Consider the following 19345-nt stretch of genomic DNA (forward strand, 5'->3'; position numbering starts at 1 on the left):
GATTCTGCTGCCTGAGACAGGAAACACACAAGGCACAGATATTCAGTAGAGGGAAGGCTGTACTTAATGTTGCCAAATAAAGTTCCCCAATTCTTCTTTCCTTTTAGTAAAATAAACCTGTCGCCCAAAGGATGCTATTGACAAGCTATCTTTACAGAATTCAACTGTAGAATGAAATGTTTTGCGTACAGGCCATATGAAGATGATACAAGCATTGCACTTGAAAATTAAATTCATCTATCTTGGTTAGTTGGAAGGCATAGAAGTAAATGAAACCAGAGTGGAAAAAACTTACCCCATAGACGAGTTCCCCAACCATGCCATTCCATATCTTAGTCTCCGGATCCCTTGCACCATATTTCCCATCACCGACAATGGACAATTTGTATTTGATCCTTACATGTTTGGCTATTTCATAGGCTAAATCTACACAATAGCCTTCATATCGCTCATTTCCTTCCAGTTGCTCATGGTTCTTCTTATACATTACATATGGTGATTCCTTTGGGACCAGAAGAAAGATCAATGGGTTACTCCTATACATTTTTCTAAGAGATAATAAATGTAATAATGAAGTTTTGTTTCCCTGTGGCTATTGAGGTTTGGCTTGTTAAGAGAGCTTTTAAAAATGTTTGCTTAATAAGCAGAAGAGCCTCGATCAACCATTCATGGGGGCACATATTCCTTGGAGTCCTTAATCAATGATTTAAAGAAGTAGAGAAGGATGTAAGTCCTTTTTGAGGGTTTGAGAGAAGAATCAGTTTCCACCTAGAGAGTCTTTGATTTAGTCAAATTGGACAGAGGTATTTCCCACAGTTACATGAAGGTGAACTGCCTTTGATTTCTTGGGATTTACCATGTCAGAACTGCAGCCAGCCCTGGCAAGCCCTAGGGAAGCACTGTGATCTTTGTGAGGTCAGGGTCTGTAGCTTATTCATTTTTATATCCTCAGGGCCTAGAACAGTACCTAGCCCAAAGTGAGTATTTGATTTGTATGCTTAAATGAAAGGTAAACTTTAGCTGAATCGCCATTCAGTTAATCACAATTTCAGACCTAGTGGAATACTCATTTTCAATCTGGGTTTGGACTTCATTCAGAAATGAAACATTTTTAGAAAAACATTTCAAAATAAAATATTATTTCAAATCTCAATAGTGCTTTAAATTTTTCAGAAAAGCTTTACACGGTGACTATTGCCTTGAAACATCTTATGACATGAGTAGGAGACTATTATTATGCCTATTCCACAAGTTAAAAAATAATACAACTTGAGGCTCAGAGAAGTTGCGATTTGTACCATTAAACTCAGGTTACTGACAAGCCTAATATTAGAGCTCTGACCTGCTCTTTCCTTTTGTCTCCCCCACAATGAAGTATTCAATTTCAGGTCTAAATGAAGCATCAGTCCATGGTATAGGGTATTTAAGAGGATTATTATTGTTTAGTTGCTAAGTCATATCTGACTCTTTGCAACTCTATGGACTGTAGCCCACCAGGTTCCTCTGTCCATTGGATTTCCCAGGAAAGAATACTGGGGTGGGTTGCCATTTCCTTCTCCAGGGAATCTTCCCAACCCAGGAATCAAACTCGAGTGTCCTGCATTGGCAGGCAGATTCTTTACCACTGAGCCACCTAGGAAGCCCTTGTTTAAGAGGATAATGACATCTAAGACTGTTGTAAATTCCCTATTCTTAGTCTTTTTAAAAATGACATTCTTTCGTCATCATGGCAAGATATTTCAAAAGCTGACATGTTGAAAGTTTCCACTGTTTGAACTTGAGGTCTTTCCTCCTGGCTGAATACTGCCTTTCAGAAAACAGAAGTCTTGTTGTACAGAAAGCCCACCTAGTTCTCCATACTTACCAGAATGGTAGTGACGACTATGGTCCGGTTCTCTGCAGATGCACTGTCGTTGCTGATCTGCTGATCCGAGAAAGGCACAAACCTTTCATATTCATTCCAGTAGCCAGCCTGGAAAGAGCAGACATTTGACCTGGTTGCCTATTTTTCACTCAAAAAGTGCTGCCTGAAATTCGAGTGCTCTTGTGGAATGAAAGTTTTTTTTAGTTGCTTGAGCTTTATAAGGATTGAGGTCCTCTCTCCCTGTGTCTTGCCACCCCCACCAGGACCACAACACTGACACACACACAAAGTGTGCTCGTTCCTTCATCCTGGGGCTTCCCATCCCTGCTTTGCTTTTACTGATACTTGGTAAAATAAGTCAGCCTACTGTAGAATAATCAGGCTTTTTGATTCTTTAAACTCAGCAGAAGAATCCTTTTCTTAGGACTGTAGGAAATCTGGGGCGTGGGGGGTGGGGTGGGGTGAGAAACCACCAGTTGAGTATCCTGTAGAAGTGGTACAAGATATTTTATGTTCTAAGGTTTTATCAAGTGAAAACTAAATTCCCACCTCATGACTATTAGTATGACAGAAGCAAATTGGTTATTACGAAATTTAGCTGTAGAGAAAGGTACTTTGTTCAGAGTCCTTTTGGTAGGTGAGTTGGCAAAATGGAGAGATTACCTACTTTCTAACTCTTTTGCTAAAATCATGTGTATCTTGGCAGCGTCTGTTTAAAGCAGCGGTCCCCAACATTTTTGGTACCAGAGACTGGTTTCACGAAAGACAATTTTTCCATGGAGCGGGGGGAAGGGGATGGTTTAAGGATGATCTGCGTGCATTACATTTATTCTGCACTTTATTTCTATTATTGTTACATCAGCTCCCCCTCAGATCATCAGACATTAGATCCTGGAGGTTGGGGGCCCCTGGTTTAAATAACATGCTAAAAAATTTGTAATTCCTTCCTGTATTGTAGGAAGCTGTGAATAACTCTAGAGTCTACTGCTTTTAAAGAACCAGCCTCAGAGGGAAATAGTCCTTTTACAGTGTGTAGATGGAAAACTTTGATTACAAGACAGCTCTGCATTGTCACTACACTATTCACTGAATGGAAAGGCAAACAGGATGTGTGGGAATTTGCTCTGGGTGTGTTTCCTAACATGTATTTTCCTGCTTCTGAGGGCTATCACTTTCTGAGAGATTTTTCACTGGGATATCTGTTTGGGTTACTTACTTTCCGAGAGCCAGTGACTTTCATTTCATACACATCAATGGTATAATTTGTCCTCCGTCCATAAGTGTCAAATTGTATGTTTCCAGTCATTCCTTGTACTTGCACCTTGTAGAAAGGGGAAAATGTAAAATTTTTAAATAGCACCACAATATTGCCTTCTAAGTTCTTTGCAATGAGGTCTATGGACAGATCTTGGAATATTAGAGAACGTTTATCTCGAACCAATGAGCTATATCCACCAGATCAGGTCTGCACAGATCTCCATTTTCTCCCCAGTATTTTGTAAGTATGGCTTTTAATGAAGCTCTGAGTGGTGTGACAGGCAGTTTCTTTTTTATTAGAGTCTAGTTGCCTTACAATGTGTTCGTTTCTGCTGTATAGCAAAGTGAGTCAGTTATCCATATATATCCCTTCTTGTTGCATTTCCTTCCCATATAGCTCACCACAGAGCATTGAGTAGAGGTCCCTGTGCCATACAGTAGGTTCTCATTTGGTATCTATTTTATACATAGTATCAATAGTATATATATGTCAATCCCAATCTCCTAATTCACCCCACCATCACCCCTTTCCCCCTTGGTCTCCATATATTTGTTCTCTACATCTGTGTCTTAATTTCTGCTTCACAAATAAGATCATCCAAATCATTTTTCTTGATTCCACATATATGTTAATATATGATACTGAATTTTTTCTTTTGACAAGCAGTTTCTTATATGATACAGCAAGGGCCCTGCTACTACTTTTTCAAGGACTTGAAATTTCTACCATTAGTTTTTTCTGAAAAGAGTATCCAAAAGAGTATTCTTAACTAGGATAATGTGTTCTTCTGGACTGTGAGTTCCTTGGGGACTGTGACTATCTTATCTTAGTATTCTCGGTGTCTGAACATAAACTGATTTCAGTCACATGGGCTCTGAAGCTCCTGGATTCATACCATAACTTCATCACTTACTAACTGTATGACCTTGGGGATGTTCCTTAATGCTTTTGTACTTCAGTGTACTAATCTGTAAAATGGGAAAGCCTCGTGGTACGTATCCCACTGAGTTATTGGGAGGATTAAATGAGCTATCCATATGTCATGTTTAGATCAGTGTCTGGCATGTGCTGAGCATTGCAATATATGTTAGCTCTATTAATAATAATTATTATTATTAATCAAAATTAGTTTTGTTTCTAATTCTTGAGGGGTTTACATAGCATGTATGGCATGATTTTTCCTTGGTCTGGGTCCCGTATTATGAACTAATAAGAGGCTACCTCTAATGGGTGGAGAGATTTCCTTACCTATTTTTTACAGTTCAAGGACACTGGATGAAAGACCTTCTCTAAGTACGGCATTATTGTTACCCACTTGAATTACTTAGCTGGTGAGTATGGGTCAAGGAATTTGCTTCAGAGAAAAAGAATCTGTCTTATTCTCCCACGATGAGAGGATGGAATACTTTTTCATCACTTATAGAAAAATGACAAGCTGTTTGTTAAGCAGATCAGAAGTGGTAATAGGCTTGTGTGGCAGAAGAGAAAATTGATGGCAAATAGTAGTGAGCATCCTTTTAAAGGGAGGGGCCTTGTTCACCACCTATAGGAGACCATGGAATATCTGTTGAAGGATAAATGCCCCCATGTGACTTCCTGAAGACAAGACGATTGTCCTACTGACCCAACAAACCTAAGCACTACTGTCAGCTTAGGCTTGCAGAGAAGGTGACATCATGCTTCTGGTTAAAGAAAAGATTCTTTGTTGAGGGATGGGTCTGATGTATGCATGAGGGATGGGTCTGTGATGCATGAAGGGTTCTTTACACTCTATTTTGAGCATTGAACTCTGGGAGAGGAGATAGCTAGGGTAGAGACACTGGCAGAGGAACGTATTAAGGAAATCCTTCATTGCTGAAAATAGCAAAGGCTTCCAGTCTCATTAAGAATTGTATAGTTCTAAAGATTCAGCCTATCTGAGCATGATCTGCAAACTGGACAACAGCCTAGACTGATTAGAACTTTTGGTAAGCACAAGTTGAATTGGACTACCACTCAGAGAGAAGTCTATTTTTAAGGATATGAATGTCAGTGACAGTTTCCCAATCCTCTCCACCCTGCACCTCAGGCTATATTAGGTGCTTCTCCTCTGGGTTCTCATAGCACTCCATGTGGAACTTCACCATAACATTTAAATCATCTATGTATTTCCGCCTCCCCTGCTAGACTGGGAGCATCTAAAGATGGAAAGGCACTCTTTTTCTGTGTTCTTGGCAACGAATCCAGAGCCTGGGATAAAGCAGGGGTTCAATAAATGCTTACTGAACCAGTGGACAATTTTCAATGACTTAGAATTGTGACATATTTCAGTAGACCACACTAAGGCTAGTCTTTATAAAGCAGGGGTTCAATAAATGCTTACTGAACCAGTGGACAATTTTCAATGACTTAGAATTGTGACATATTTCAGTAGACCACACTAAGGCTAGTCTTTGTACTGTTGGTAGATTGTAAGGATAAGTGGCTGTAAGGTTGTAAGATTGTAAGGATAAGTGGCTGTAAGATTGTAAGGATAAGTGGCTGTAAGGTTTTCAAAAGCACTTCTTTACATATTAGCAATTTAAATATGAGTTCCCTCATATTATTTCATGTTTGCATATTAACTTGGAGCCTGATACATAGTTGTTGGTACTCAGTAAATATTTGCTAAATGAATGGTGTGATTATTTATTCATTAAAACAGGCCCCTTCGGAGCCTCTGTCAGGCAATGATTTTGTTTGCCAGATTTCTTTGAAGGAAGAGAATGATTGATTGAGCAACAACTATGTGCTAGTCACAATGAGGGATGCTTTTACATCATGCATTCTCACTTTTAATTAACTTAAATAAAATGGAATTTCTTTTAATATGGTAAAGTCTTTAGTGCTTTTTAGGCCATCCTGTCTAGCAGTTCTGTGAAAACCAATCATTTGTCACAAGGTAACAGGTACTTTGGGAAGAAGCTGATACTATGCAGCCCCTCTGAAGCCATAGGCTGGCCTATGGAAAGAGGAAAAACATCCTTCCCATTGAGTGTCTGATCATGAGGGCCTGGGGAGGAAGGTTACTTACCTGGCTTACAGCTTGAGCTTTATCAGTGAGTCAGACATTCAGAAACAATTTGTGCCATAATATGATCAGTCTAATTTTTGTCTTGCCAAATTCATTTCTCATCCTTCACTCTGGTAGTTAGTTTTGTATTGGGGGAAGAGAGTCAATTGTGTCATGAATGGGGAGTCAATTGGAGATGCTGGCACTTGCCCCTTGAGGTTTTTGTTGATGAAAACTCCTTTTGATTCACTCTGAGGGAGTTTTATATTTCACTCATCATTATGTTTCACCTGACAATACAAATCTTGTAACAGCTATGAAGGTTGAATTTAATTAACTGCTCTTCAAAAATTGTGCAGTGCTACCTCCATAAAACTACACTCAGGGCATTTGTTAGGGAACTGACATAATGACATAAAAATCTGCATGATGGGAGAATGAGTCATATCTCTTTCTTGGAGAGACACACAGGGGCTACTAACCCTTTTTGATTGAATGCTTCCAACTTGGCAAATTGAAGGCAGCAGTAAGAGAGCCAACTACACAAAATGATGTATATCATGAGGCCATTACAGACTCTTCGTTGCTGGGTTGTGCACAGAATTCTCTTATCATTGTTGATCTCTTTGTTGATTTGGATATTCCAAACATCAGGATAATTAAAGAAGGAGAAATAAGAGAGTCTTGTACTGCTGAAGGCTCATTTTAATGCAAGAAGGTGTATGTAGCATAAAGCAAAATATTCAGGAAAGATCTTTTGCTTGGAAAGCTGCACTGAATGGGTGATGCTCCTCCTAGTGTGAATAACGGAATCTGTTCAAAGGATACTGCTCAAAGCCTGAAATGCTCTCCCACCCAGTAACTACTAAAAACAAATGACCTATTTGACTGTCTAGCCATTGATTCCTTGTACTTTTCTTTAGGATTTTTCTCTAAGGCATTGGTGAAAAGCCTCTTAAGTAGACGTAAAACGGGATCGTATTCCTGCCTCTCACCTTGTAGAATATAGTATTACAGGTTCTTTTTGATAATAGAAACACTATCACACTGGCTCTATTCCACAGTCCATCCAGGCTAATAATTGGCTGATAAGTCAGGATGCCAGTAACGTCTACCTTGAAATTAGGAGCTTCCTAGAGAATACTCTAGTCCCCCTAAGTAATGTCATTTTCTGGAAAGCCTGAATTTTTGGAAAGCCATTTTCATGTTCAATCCGCAACTTTCAAGGATATTGAGCTTGACTTACTCTCCACACTGTAGTACAGAACTAAATATTCATTTGCCCTAAATTTACTGATACCATTTCTCAAGCTTCAAGGAAGAACCTTCTAGTTTTAGATGCCTAGATTTTGATGAATAAATATAGATGCTTATCTTTCTGTATACTTTGAACAGTCTATAGACTCTGATCCTCTTTCTTTTACGGTGTCTTTTCTCAGGATTGAGATCCTTTTGGGTCTTTACAAGGTACCCCTGGCTTCCCTCGTGGCCCAGATGGTAAAGAATCCACCTGCAATGCAGGAGACCTGGGTTCGATCCCTGAGTTGGGAAGATCCCCTGGAGAAGGGACTGGCAACCCACTCCAGTACTCTGGCCTGGAGAATTCCAAGGAAGAGAAGCCTGGTGGGCTACAGTCCATAGCGTCGCAAAGAGCTGGACACAACTCAGCGACTTTCACTTTCACTTAAGGTACCCCCACCCCAATTACCCATTATGGGCATTACCATTTTCAGAGCTCTCTCAATATCAATTCCTTGACTCCAGGGCACAGCAGGGTTTGCTAAGCAGTCTCCAGCACTGCCTCTCCGGGACACGTCCACTCGCTGCCTCCTCAGGTAGCGGAAAGCTTCTGCTATGACCAGTATTGCATCGTGCGTCAGTGCGGATGTGTACTGAAATGGACATATGGAAAACAAGATATCATGACAAACGAGGCTCTCCAAACTTGCCTCGTTCCTTATTTTCATTCATTTCCAACTCTTGTTCTATGAACTCACCCTCTTAATTATTTGAATCAACGGATCTCTCTGGGCAAGTCTGACTTTGATCCATTCTAGAATGATGCAGCTTACCTCATGTGCACACAGGTTAAGATTATTAAGATCAAATGGCTCAAGAGATTCGCTCTCTTGTTCTCAATGCTGTGTTTTGTACTGAGTAACTACTAAAAAGGCCAGGTCCTTTATAGAGAGTGAAATATGTGGGAAGTTAAAGGATGGCATATGTAGATTGGAGAGGAAATAGCATATCCTAAAGCAAGGTTGGGTTATTGCTGTTTCTAATAGAAAATTCAGATCTGGTGTTTACTTAGGGGAAAATGGAAATAGCTAAGTTAGACAGCTTGAAATTAATTTGGAGGGAAACATTAATCATTTCTGTCTGGACCATGTTTCTGGTAAACTGGGACTTCTGACCAGCAATAAATCAGTTTTTGTTTCCTGGGGGAGGCGGTGGTGGAGCGGTAGCAAAATCTAAAGCTGGTTTTCGATGGTATAAAATTACAATTGTTATTGAGTTTTAAATCTGATAACGTTGACAATTCATAGGCAATACTTCTTGATGCTACCTTTTCCAAGCAAGAACAATTTCAAGAACAGTTACTGTCTATTCCTTGGATAAACTGTAATGACATGCTCTACTAAGGATGAGGCCAGTCATTTAACACAAGGGATTTGATTATCTGCAGTTGACATGGTGGATGCCTTTTCATTAAATGAATCAACAAAGTATGATTAAAATAAGCTGGCCCCTGTTTTGCAGGGGTGACAAATACTGGTAGAATATAGAACCCTTGATTTAAAAAAAAAAATGAAGCTAAAAATGTCCTAGAGGGAATTGTCTCTCTCTATAGTATGTCCCTATACAATTGTGAGTGAGTGAATACATTGCCGTCTTTACAACTATCAATTTACTTTTCTGACTTTTCTCATGTTACTTTTATTATATCAATTATGACAGTAACAAGGGACATATGTTCTCTCATGAAAAAAACAATCTTCACACTACATACAGCCAACATGGCAGTGATTTTTTTCCAGCTGACTGCATAAATTGTCAGCAATCTTACTGTAGTCCTCTCCAAGCCATGCCAAAATAGCTATTTAATTTTCTACTTTTTCAGCTTCTACTTACTAATGTGTGAGTATCTAAAAAAAGCCCCCAAAGGAAATGTTCGTAAAATATAGACTAAATTAAGCATCAGAATTTTAATTTCTAGACAATTTTATTTCCTAATCAAAAATATTGTCCATCATTTTCTAAAGCAGACTTTTTGTCTGATTGATATAGAGCAAGGTTCCATAATGGGTACTACAAGTCAAAGTAATCTGAAAGTTGTAACCATCTATTGAAATATTCCATTTTCCTAAGTTATTTGAAGGGTTTTGCTTATAAGCCTGAACAGTTCTTCTCAGTAAATTCTGAGAATTTTGCATCATACATATTATGAGTTACCAATGGATAATCCAGAGCTGAGATTGTCTTCTTTCCCTTTTGTACAACCTCTACAGCTTCTGAACAGGCATAAATGACTCTTTAGTACCCTTTTCAGACTTTTACTCTTGTCCATTTTTTTTGTGCCTAACATAGTGTCTGACAGATTGTAGATACCCCTAAAATATTGACTAAATGAATTGTTTTCCTCTACCTATTGCCTGCTAAATCTAAGGACGGCAAAACAGTGGATAGGCAGTTGTATGAAAATATGTTTGTATAAGCTCACTTAGATGTATGGGCAGATTTAGCCCATAAAAAGATTTGACTCATTAAAGAAATGCAAATCAAAACCATAGGGAGGTATTACCTCACACCTATGAAAATGGCTATTGTCAAAAAGACAACAGTAAGCACTAGTGAGGATGTGAAGAAAAGGGAACCGTCATGCACTGCTGACAGGAATGTAAATTGGCTTAGTCACTGTGGAAAACAATATGGAGGTTCCTCAAAAAATTCAAAATAGAATTGCCATATGATCTAGCAATTCCACTCTTGGACATACATCTGAAGGAAATAAAGTCACTGTCTCAAAGAAATATTCACATCCCCTATGTTCATTGCAGCAGTATTTACAGTAGTGAGCACACGGAACAAACCTGTGTCCCTCAAATCATCAAATGGTGAATGGATAAGGAAAGAAAGTGATACATACCATACACATATATACTCATACATCAACTATATTTCAGTAAAAATATACATGCATGCACAGAACACAATGCAATATTACTCAGTAATGTATCAAAAGAAAGAAATCCTGCAATTTTTGATAGGCAGATGGCATTATGCTAAGTGAAATAAGTTAGACAGAGAAAGACAAATACTGTATGATCTCACTTATATGTGGATCCTCCCCAAAAATGAACTCATTAGAAACAGAGAGTAGAACAGTGGTTGCCAGAGGTGAGGGCTGGGGAATAGGGAAAAATGAATGAAGATGGGCAAAAGGTATAAACTTCCAGTTATAAGATTGATAAGTTCTGGCGCTATAATGTATATCATGGTAACTATAGTTAATAATATTGCCTTGTAAATATATTTGAAAGTTGCGAGGAGAATAGATTTTAAAAGTTCTCATCATGAGAAAAAACTGTAACTGTGGTGGTAATGTTAACTTATTGTGGTGATCATTTTACTATATATATATATATATATATATATATATATATATATATATATATCAAATCATTATGTTGTGTGCTTAAAACTAATACAATGTCATATGTCGTACCTCAATAAAAAATAAAATCATCATCTTAAAAAAGAGATTTGGCTACAAACGATTTATCATAGGAATTGTGGCCATATTTACTGAAACATATGAGGCCACTGGAAAAATCTGGCATGTATGATGTAAGCAATACAACCACAGAGGACCACTTAACTATTGCGTGGCTTCAATTATTTTTTTTAAAGGTGTTTAACTTATAACTTACAACTTTTCTAGAACATATCAATTGCACAAGGTAAGGTCTCACTTGTATTATGTTGATGTGACCCATACAGGGTGGTCCTGCATGGGTGATTCAGAATGTATCTCTTTTCTGTCTATGTGCCCTATGTTCCTCTTTATTGTATTCTTCCCAGGGAGGAAAGATGTGAGGATGAGCATCTCGAAACCATAAGAAAGGAAATGTCCCCTCCTCTTTCCTTTTTTAGGGAAGGGCCTTGAACCTTGGCTCTACTTTGCTTCCTCATCTAGATCACGAGGATCCACAGTCATGGTACATACATGCGTTCACTGTATCAGGAAGGAAGAATTTAAAGTCTGTTTCATACTTAAATCAATGCACTAAGGGAATGGGTTACTTAAAATTCATTGGAAAGATCCTTTGTGTAACATGAATAACTTTCCCCCATTTATCTCTTTTAATTCCTGATTTTAAAATAATAGGATTTCTAGCCATAGGGGAACACGAATGAAAAATGTGCACTTTAAGCAGAACTTTCTGCTTTTAATGTTCTTATCTTGATTTCATGAAAACGAGCAACTTAGGTAATCTAATTATTTAAAGATACTTTTGTAGGCAGGAAAACATTTCCATTCACTATATGCATAGGCAACACATACTCTGTATTAGAACCTAATTCACTTGGGTGTTCTGAGATTCATGAAACTTATTAACACAAAGCAATCACATCAATAATGTAAAATCTAATTTTCCATTTCAGACTATCAATTTTCCTTACCTATTCCCACCGCCCCCACCCTTTGTCCAATTTAGGTTCTTGTAAAATTGTAAGTTATAAGCATATTAAAAATGAAATTCATTAAAAAAAATTAAGCTACCATTTCCAAACACTGGGTTTTAAACACCTTCTTCTCAATAGCTTCTTTCTTTGCGAATTTAGTTTTCAAATGCAGAAGCATCACCTGCAGTTGTGTTTTAGCATCCTTGAAACACTTATGAGGGACAACCACTTGACCACTGGATGGCCATAAATATATAAGGGCCATACTAAGATGCTCTGGAAAGCTGGCCTAAGGTTTCTACATACTGTGGAACATTACCTTTAGTGGTGCATTCTTGGCTTCAGGAAATTCCCTTTCATCCAGCCTCACCCAGCGCTGAATGAACTGCTGAACCATAGGGTTTTCGTTGTTGACAATCTGGAATCCTGTAATGTTGGCTCCCCCATGCATGACTCTTTCTAGCAAAATATCGGTAAAACCCTAGAAAGAGATTGAGAGAGAACTGTGATTCTGAGAGGTCATGCATTCTTACTCATTGTATCTGTTACAATGCTAAGGAGGAAATGAAAGTTCCTTTCCCAAGATCCTTCTTTAGCAATCAAAAAAACCCTGGACACATGGTTACATGTCAATTATATCTCAACAAAAAACAAAAATCACAACAAACAAACAACCCCTGATACAGACTAATTCTTAGGGCACTCTGAAACTACAGGCATGATGGAGAAAATATACATCCTTCCATTTTAGTGCCCATGTTTTTATTTAGTGTAGTGGCTGAAAGGACAAACATCAATTTTAAGTGAATGTTTTTATTTCTTTCATTTACCTATATTTTTTAATCTTTCTTCAATGAATACAAATACAATGACTCATATAACTGGAAACTGTTGAAAAAGTTGGCCCTAGCTAACATGCCAAATACAGCAGATTGCTTTTCAGATTTGAATGATGAGTAATTTCAACATTTGTAATTTACAAAAATGCCAAAGAGTGAAACTGACAGCTTGGTTGTATGTGATGGTACAAACCCCAGGGTATGTCTCACATGAGCCCATGAATGAGTTTTGACATCTACTTCATAGCATCCACCATTTTCTTCTTCTTTTGTTCTAGTTTGTGTCTGTTGTCTCTGCCACCTAAGCCTCCTGAAGGAATCTCTTCATGTTCATATCATGTCATCTTCACCTGGGTATCATCAGTTCCACTGGGCATTGTTATTTTCTGGACACCTCTCCCAGGAGTTCCTGCTATTCTGCTGGATAACTGTCTTTTGCTAGTTGCTTTTGATGCCCTTAGGTCCTCAGTGGGTTGGAGCCAATATTTATATTCATAAATAAATTTAAAGAATTCTTTCCCCTTCCTTTAGATTCTCCTCCCCAACATTTACATATAAAATTGTTTCAAAAATAAAATTGAAAGAATTATACAATGAAAATGAAGTAGTCACTTCAGATTTCACAATTAACATTTTTCTATCCATCCATCAATCCATTTCATTGTTTGGATGCTTTTCAAAGAAAGTTGCAGATGTTAGACTACTTCATACCAAAGACTTCAGCATGTAGGTCATTAACTGGAGTTCAGTGCTTGACGTTTTCATCCTTCCTTTCCTTCCTTCTTCTGCTGCTTCTTTTTTTTTAAAAAAGCTTTCTTTTTAAAGTCTTTATTCAATTTGTTACAATATTGCTTTCATTTTTTACATTTTGGTTTTTTGGGCCCAATGCATGTGAGATCTTAGTTCCCCAATCAGGGACTGAACCCACATCCCCTGTATTGGAAGGCAAAGTCTTAACCACTGAGCCACCAGGGAAACCCCCCTTTCTTTCTTTCTTTTGATAAATTTACATCCAATAAAATGCACAAATCTTAAATATACCACGCAATGGGTTGATAAATGCATACATTATACTACTTAAATCCCTACTAGTTCTCAAAAGTTTTCTTTTTCTGCATTCTAAGTTTTCATTGAAGTATAATAATCATATAGAAAAGTGCATACATCTTTAAGTATAGGCTGATGAACTTTCAAAACCTGAACGCATGAATGTAACCAATACCCAGAAGCCCTGCTCTTGTATGCCTCTCTAGTTACCATTCTGATGCCTGCTTCTTTTAATTCTGTGTTTCTTTAATATGGGCAACAAGGCAGTCATAGAAAATAGTGAAGCAGCGTTTTCAGTTATTACTCTTCACCCCATTCCTCTTCCTTTCATAAGTGGGATATGAGCCAAAGAATTTGCATCACTGAGAACTATTCCTCCTTTCCAATGATCACAAGATGTTTTTAAAATGAACATTAACTTGTTAGGATGTGTTTTCTCCCAAAGGTCTCCTTCCTGCAATAAACAAAGACTCAATAATTTCTCCAATTTGTTCCCCTTTGCACAACAATCAGCAGAAAGGCTTGCTTTTGTGTAAAGGCTCGCAGAGGCTCCAGATGGGGCTTAAGCCTAACTATTATCCAATTCCCAACTCTCACCCCCTAAACATACGTACAAATAGAGAGCCGAGGACTAAACTTCAACAAATGGCTTTAAGTCATTTGCTGTACCAAACCATATTTGCCAATTAAAAAGTATTACACAAGAGCATTGAGCAACTGTCCATCTGTCTGCTGGTGGGGGCTCTCTGGTGTTCGCCTGAAAGAGGGAGCCCCTTTCTTTGAAAGAAAAGGGTTGAGAAAGCTTCTGCCACCATCTTGGCCCCCAGGGTCAATGGCCATAGTCTGCCCTGGGAAATAGTATTTCCTGTGCCATTTATACTTTGGATAAGCCTCACACTCCCATTTCCTTCATACCATAGCATGTTAAAATGGCAACACAGGATTAACAACAGGGAGGGCGAGAGAAAGGATCCCGGAAATCTCACGTCTGCCTTAAGGCATAAGAGCCAGCACTTCAGTCTGGTTACTCACCACAGCACCCCCCAGAAACATTTTACCTCACTACCTTTTTCTCAGCAGAGACACTAAAAGGAGTGGTCCAACTCAAAGTTACCTCACCGATCACCTCCACTTACTTCCAGAAGGCTTTGCCCTGCCACACAGGCCCCATGTATTCCCACTTGGCTGTCTTCCTCCCTATTAAACATACTGTAATTTGGAAGTATCTTCATAAGAACACTCTGCACTCATGTTTCTACCTCACAGCAACCATATCACTGAGGACCTAGAAGTTTCTCAGTCAGCCCATGTAATCCCAGTCAGCTGGGATTACGTTCTGGCACTTCTCAGACTGGAATAGCCTGGAATGCCTCCTCAGTAGCACAAATCAACCCAGGGGAAGGTTACCTCAAATGGTTTGTTCATCTGGCAAGGCCTCCACAACATTAGCTCTTGCCAGCTGCCCTGAGGGCTTACCCATCCACATGGGCAGAAAGCCTAACACAGCCCCATGGACAAAATGGAGAGAGAAGTATGGTAGAAAAAGAAAGGAGAGGGGTTTCCCCTAGTGGTCCAGTGGTTAATACTCTGTGCTTCCACTGCAAAGGGGCACAGGTTTGATCCCTGGTCGAGGAACTAAGATCCCACAAGCTGCACAGTATGGCCAAGAACAAAACAAAATAATACAAAAAAACAAACAAAAAAAGGAGGTAATAGATTTTTAGGAAGATGAAAGGAGAGATCTTGCTGCTAAAGGGCAAAAGTAGGCTGGCTCCTGGTCCTAACTCTGCTTCTGTCCTATTTGTGTACAGTTGGTTTGTGATCTCTTATCAGATTCTACAGCTTGAATGTTGCCCCGGTGCCCAGCATTTAGATGCAGTGAGTCACAGTTCTCAAGGTTGAGATAATCAAGGCTGGATTTTTCCTAATCCCTCTGAAAAAAACACGAATGCAGCAGAGCTAACCAACAATTATCAAGGACATAGAAGGGAAAAAGAGAAATCAGGCAAATGGTAGAAAAGGGGATATAAAGAAAGCTCTTCTGGCTAAAAGGCAGGAGTTGATTGACGCTTGATTATCCTTCTATTTCTAACACTTTTTTAAAAAAGATTTTCTTTTGGTATCAACTACTGTTAAATTACATGATTCAAATGCCACTGACAGTCCACAGGATTGTAAAAATTAAAGCTTGATTCTTTCTATAGCCTTCTCAGACATACACTAATGCAGCAGAGCTGACATATAACACAAAGGAGGGGAAAGGAGGAAAGAGAGAGAAGGCTGATGGCAATTCAGAGAGAGGGTCTGTTTAAAGGGCAGTTTTGGTTGGATTCTGGTCCTCCTCTCCTATTTGAAGGCATTGCAGCATCCCATAATAATCTTTGGATTTTTATGGTTATGACACTTGTAATGCTAAAGGCAGGCTGAAGATCCCCCCAAACCAATGTAAAGACATACAGCAGAGGTGATGATATAACATCCAGAAAGGAAAATGGAATCAATGAAAGAGTGGGGGTAAGTGTACAAAGATGGATGTTAGGAGAGAAATATGGACTGAGGGGCAGGGGCTAGCTCTCCTGCTCCTACTTCTCCTATACCATTATCATTATATTTAAAATCAAGGTCTTCCCTGATAGCTCAGTTGGTAAACAATCCACCTGCAATGCAGGAGGGCCCCGGTTTGATTCCTGGGTCAGGAAGATCTGCTGGAGAAGGGATAGGCTACCCATTCCAGTATTCTTGGGCTTCCCTTGTAGCTCAGCTGCTAAAGAATCTGCCTGTGATGTGGAGACTGGGGTTCGATCCCTGGGTTGGAAAGATCCCCTGGAGAAGGGAAAGGCTACACACTCCAGTATTCTGACCTGGAGAATTCCATGGACTGAAATCAATAGGAGTAAATTTAGTTTTAAAAATCAAACTGGAGATTTAACATATCTTTCTCAATTATTGACAAAGCAAATAGAAACCAAAGACACAGAAATGGAAAGATTATAATAATAACATTTGGATTCAAGAGATTATCCCATTATTTTAAAGCATTTCACCCATTCATAACCTCTGGTTAGATATCCTACTTAGGTTGGTGAATCACAGTCTTCGAGGTGGGAAAGTTGAGACTGACTCTCTTAAAACCTCTCAAAAGACATTAACACAAAATAAATGATCAACAAACATGGATGGTAAGGGGGAGAGTCAGTGGAAGAAAGATGGAAAAGTTAGGAGAGAGGAGATGGCTAAGAAAGGAGATTTTGCTGGTTCCTGGTCCACCTCCAATATCTATCCCATTGCTTATTTCTAGAAAAAGTTTCTAGAGTCTATTATCATGTGAAACCATAGTTGAGAATTGGGGCTTAAGGCTACCCACAGCTTCAGTGAAATAACTAATGCAACAAAAGTGACCAGCAAACAAACAATAAGGAGGCAGGAAAAAAGAAAGAGGAGTGGTAGGAACCAATAGTGTATTAATAAAAGATGGATTCTGGCTAAAAAGTAAGAGGTGCCAGGCTACTGGTCTTCTCTGCTATCTAAATTTAAGACACTGCATTTTCCTAGAATATGTTGCTAGATTTTAGTTGTTGAGCTGGTCATACCCCCTCATGGTGTTTATATTGAGGCTGTGTATCCCTGAAAGCCATATAAAGACACTGAAACAAAATGAAAACAAACCATGGAAACACAGATTCAATCCCTGGATAAGGAAGATCCCCTGGAGGATGGCATAGCAACCCACTCCAGTATTCTTGCCTGGAAAATCCCATGGGCAGAGGAGCCTGGCGGGCTATAGTCCATGGAGTCGCAAAAAGCTGGACACGACTGAACAAGAAAGCAACTGTTAGAGATTGGTGCTGGATGGCTAAACCTATTACAATCAGTTTTTTTTTCTTTTTTTTTTTACAATCAGTTTTTTAATAAGGTTTATGGAGGTCAGGGTATATAAAATAGGGGAAAAAATGATGGTGGCAAGGAGTATTCTGGTATGATAGGGGAAGTTAGGAGGAATGTCCAGATTCAGGGGAGGAGTTGGCTGGCTCCTGGTTCACTTTCTTGACCTGTGTGATTATTTTAAGATATCTTATTCATCTATATATAGAGACCATGAGATGGGACTATGTCTGTCTAAAACTCTAAGCAGACCCTAATGCAACAGAAATGACCTTCAACCATCTAGATGATAAAGGGGAAAATAAAAGATGAAAGGCAGTTATAGAAATTTCAAGTTGAGGTTCAAGTTCTAGCTATGCGCTAGGTTTCCACGGAAGGACTGCCTTCTTGTGCTCAGTTGCTCAGTCACGTCCTTCCATCTGCATTCAATTTGTTAATGCAGATACTGTTTCTTTCACAAATTGCTACAGTCTATTGTTTTTTATGATTATTTAAAATTTTTTATTGAAGTATAGTTGATTTACAGTGTTGTGTTAATTTCTTCTGTACAGCAAAGTGACTCACCTATGTATGTGTGTATATATTGGAGAAAGAAATGGCACCCCACTCCAGTACTCTTGCCTGGAAAATCCCATGGGTGGAGGAGCCTGGCAGGCTACAGTCCATGGGGTCACAAAGAGTCGGACATGACTGAGAGACTTCATTTTCACTTTCATATATATATACTTTTTCCTATTCTTTTCCATTATAGTTTAGCATAGGATATTGAATATAGTTCCCTGTGCTAAAAGGTAGGACCTTGTTGTTTATCCATTCTATATATAATAGTTTGCATCTGCTGTTCCCATACTCCCAATTCATCCCTTCCCCATCACCCAGCAACCACAAGTCTGTTCTCTAGTACATTCTATTGTTGTGAGAATCCATAGTCTATGAGGATTGTAAACAGAGGCCTGATTTTCCCCATAGCCTCATCAATGACATGGATGGGGGAGAGGCAACCACAAAACATTTAGCAAGCATGAGAATATTTGTTAAAATGGTGTAAAAGGCATAAACTGAGAATCACAGTTATTTTAGGGCTGAGGATCTAGATCCATGGCTGGAGGTGTCTGGTTCCAGGAACTCCGTTTGTAATAATTTTCATTTTGCAAGATACCCACAGCAGTCAAAGTGGTAAAGTTAAAGCTGTGACTCCTTGAAACCAACCTAAAGGCAATAACACAGACAAAAGGCCAAACAACAGCCAGAGGGTCTGAAAAGGGCAATAAAATGATGGTGATAGAGGGGACATAGTGTCAGGATGATGGAAGTTAGAAATGGTCTGACCACACTGATAAACCTATTTGCAGGGCAGGAATAAAGATGCAGAAGTAGAGAATGGACATGTGGACCCAGAGGGTAAGGAGAGGGTGAGACAAATTGAGAGAGTAGCTTTGACACATATACACTACTGTGTGTAAAATAGATAGTGGGAATTTGCTGTATATCACAGGGAGCTCAGCTCGGTGCTCTGTGAGGACCTAGAGGGGTGGGGTGTGGGTGGTGGGAGGCTCAAGAGGGAGGGAATGTATGTATACTTATGAAGTGACTTAGCAGCAGCATGGCTGATTTACGTTGATGTACAGCAGAAACCAACACAACATCCTCCAATTTAAAAAAAATTTCCTCATAGATTAGATTCTGCCAAAGTGGGGGTGGGGGAGCGGAAACTAGTCTGACTGCCATAGATCCAG

The 19345-nt window shown here is 39.1% G+C and overlaps 1 protein-coding gene across 3 annotated transcripts in view; it reads right to left on the reverse strand.

Moving 5' to 3' along the window:
- GRIA3 (glutamate ionotropic receptor AMPA type subunit 3) overlaps positions 1-19345 on the reverse strand; it is a 288598-nt gene that overhangs the window by 80556 nt on the left and 188697 nt on the right. For all 3 annotated transcript variants that reach the window (XM_043457534.1, XM_043457533.1, XM_043457532.1), the window contains 5 exons: positions 12161-12322; positions 7878-8045; positions 3081-3185; positions 1865-1972; positions 296-502 (listed from right to left, as the gene is read on the reverse strand). In XM_043457534.1, the coding sequence (XP_043313469.1) occupies positions 296-502; positions 1865-1972; positions 3081-3185; positions 7878-8045; positions 12161-12322 (750 nt within the window). The remainder of the gene's footprint in view (positions 1-295; positions 503-1864; positions 1973-3080; positions 3186-7877; positions 8046-12160; positions 12323-19345) is intronic.

The sequence above is a fragment of the Cervus canadensis genome, chromosome X (assembly GCF_019320065.1).
Source record: "Cervus canadensis isolate Bull #8, Minnesota chromosome X, ASM1932006v1, whole genome shotgun sequence".
NCBI lineage: Eukaryota > Metazoa > Chordata > Mammalia > Artiodactyla > Cervidae > Cervus > Cervus canadensis.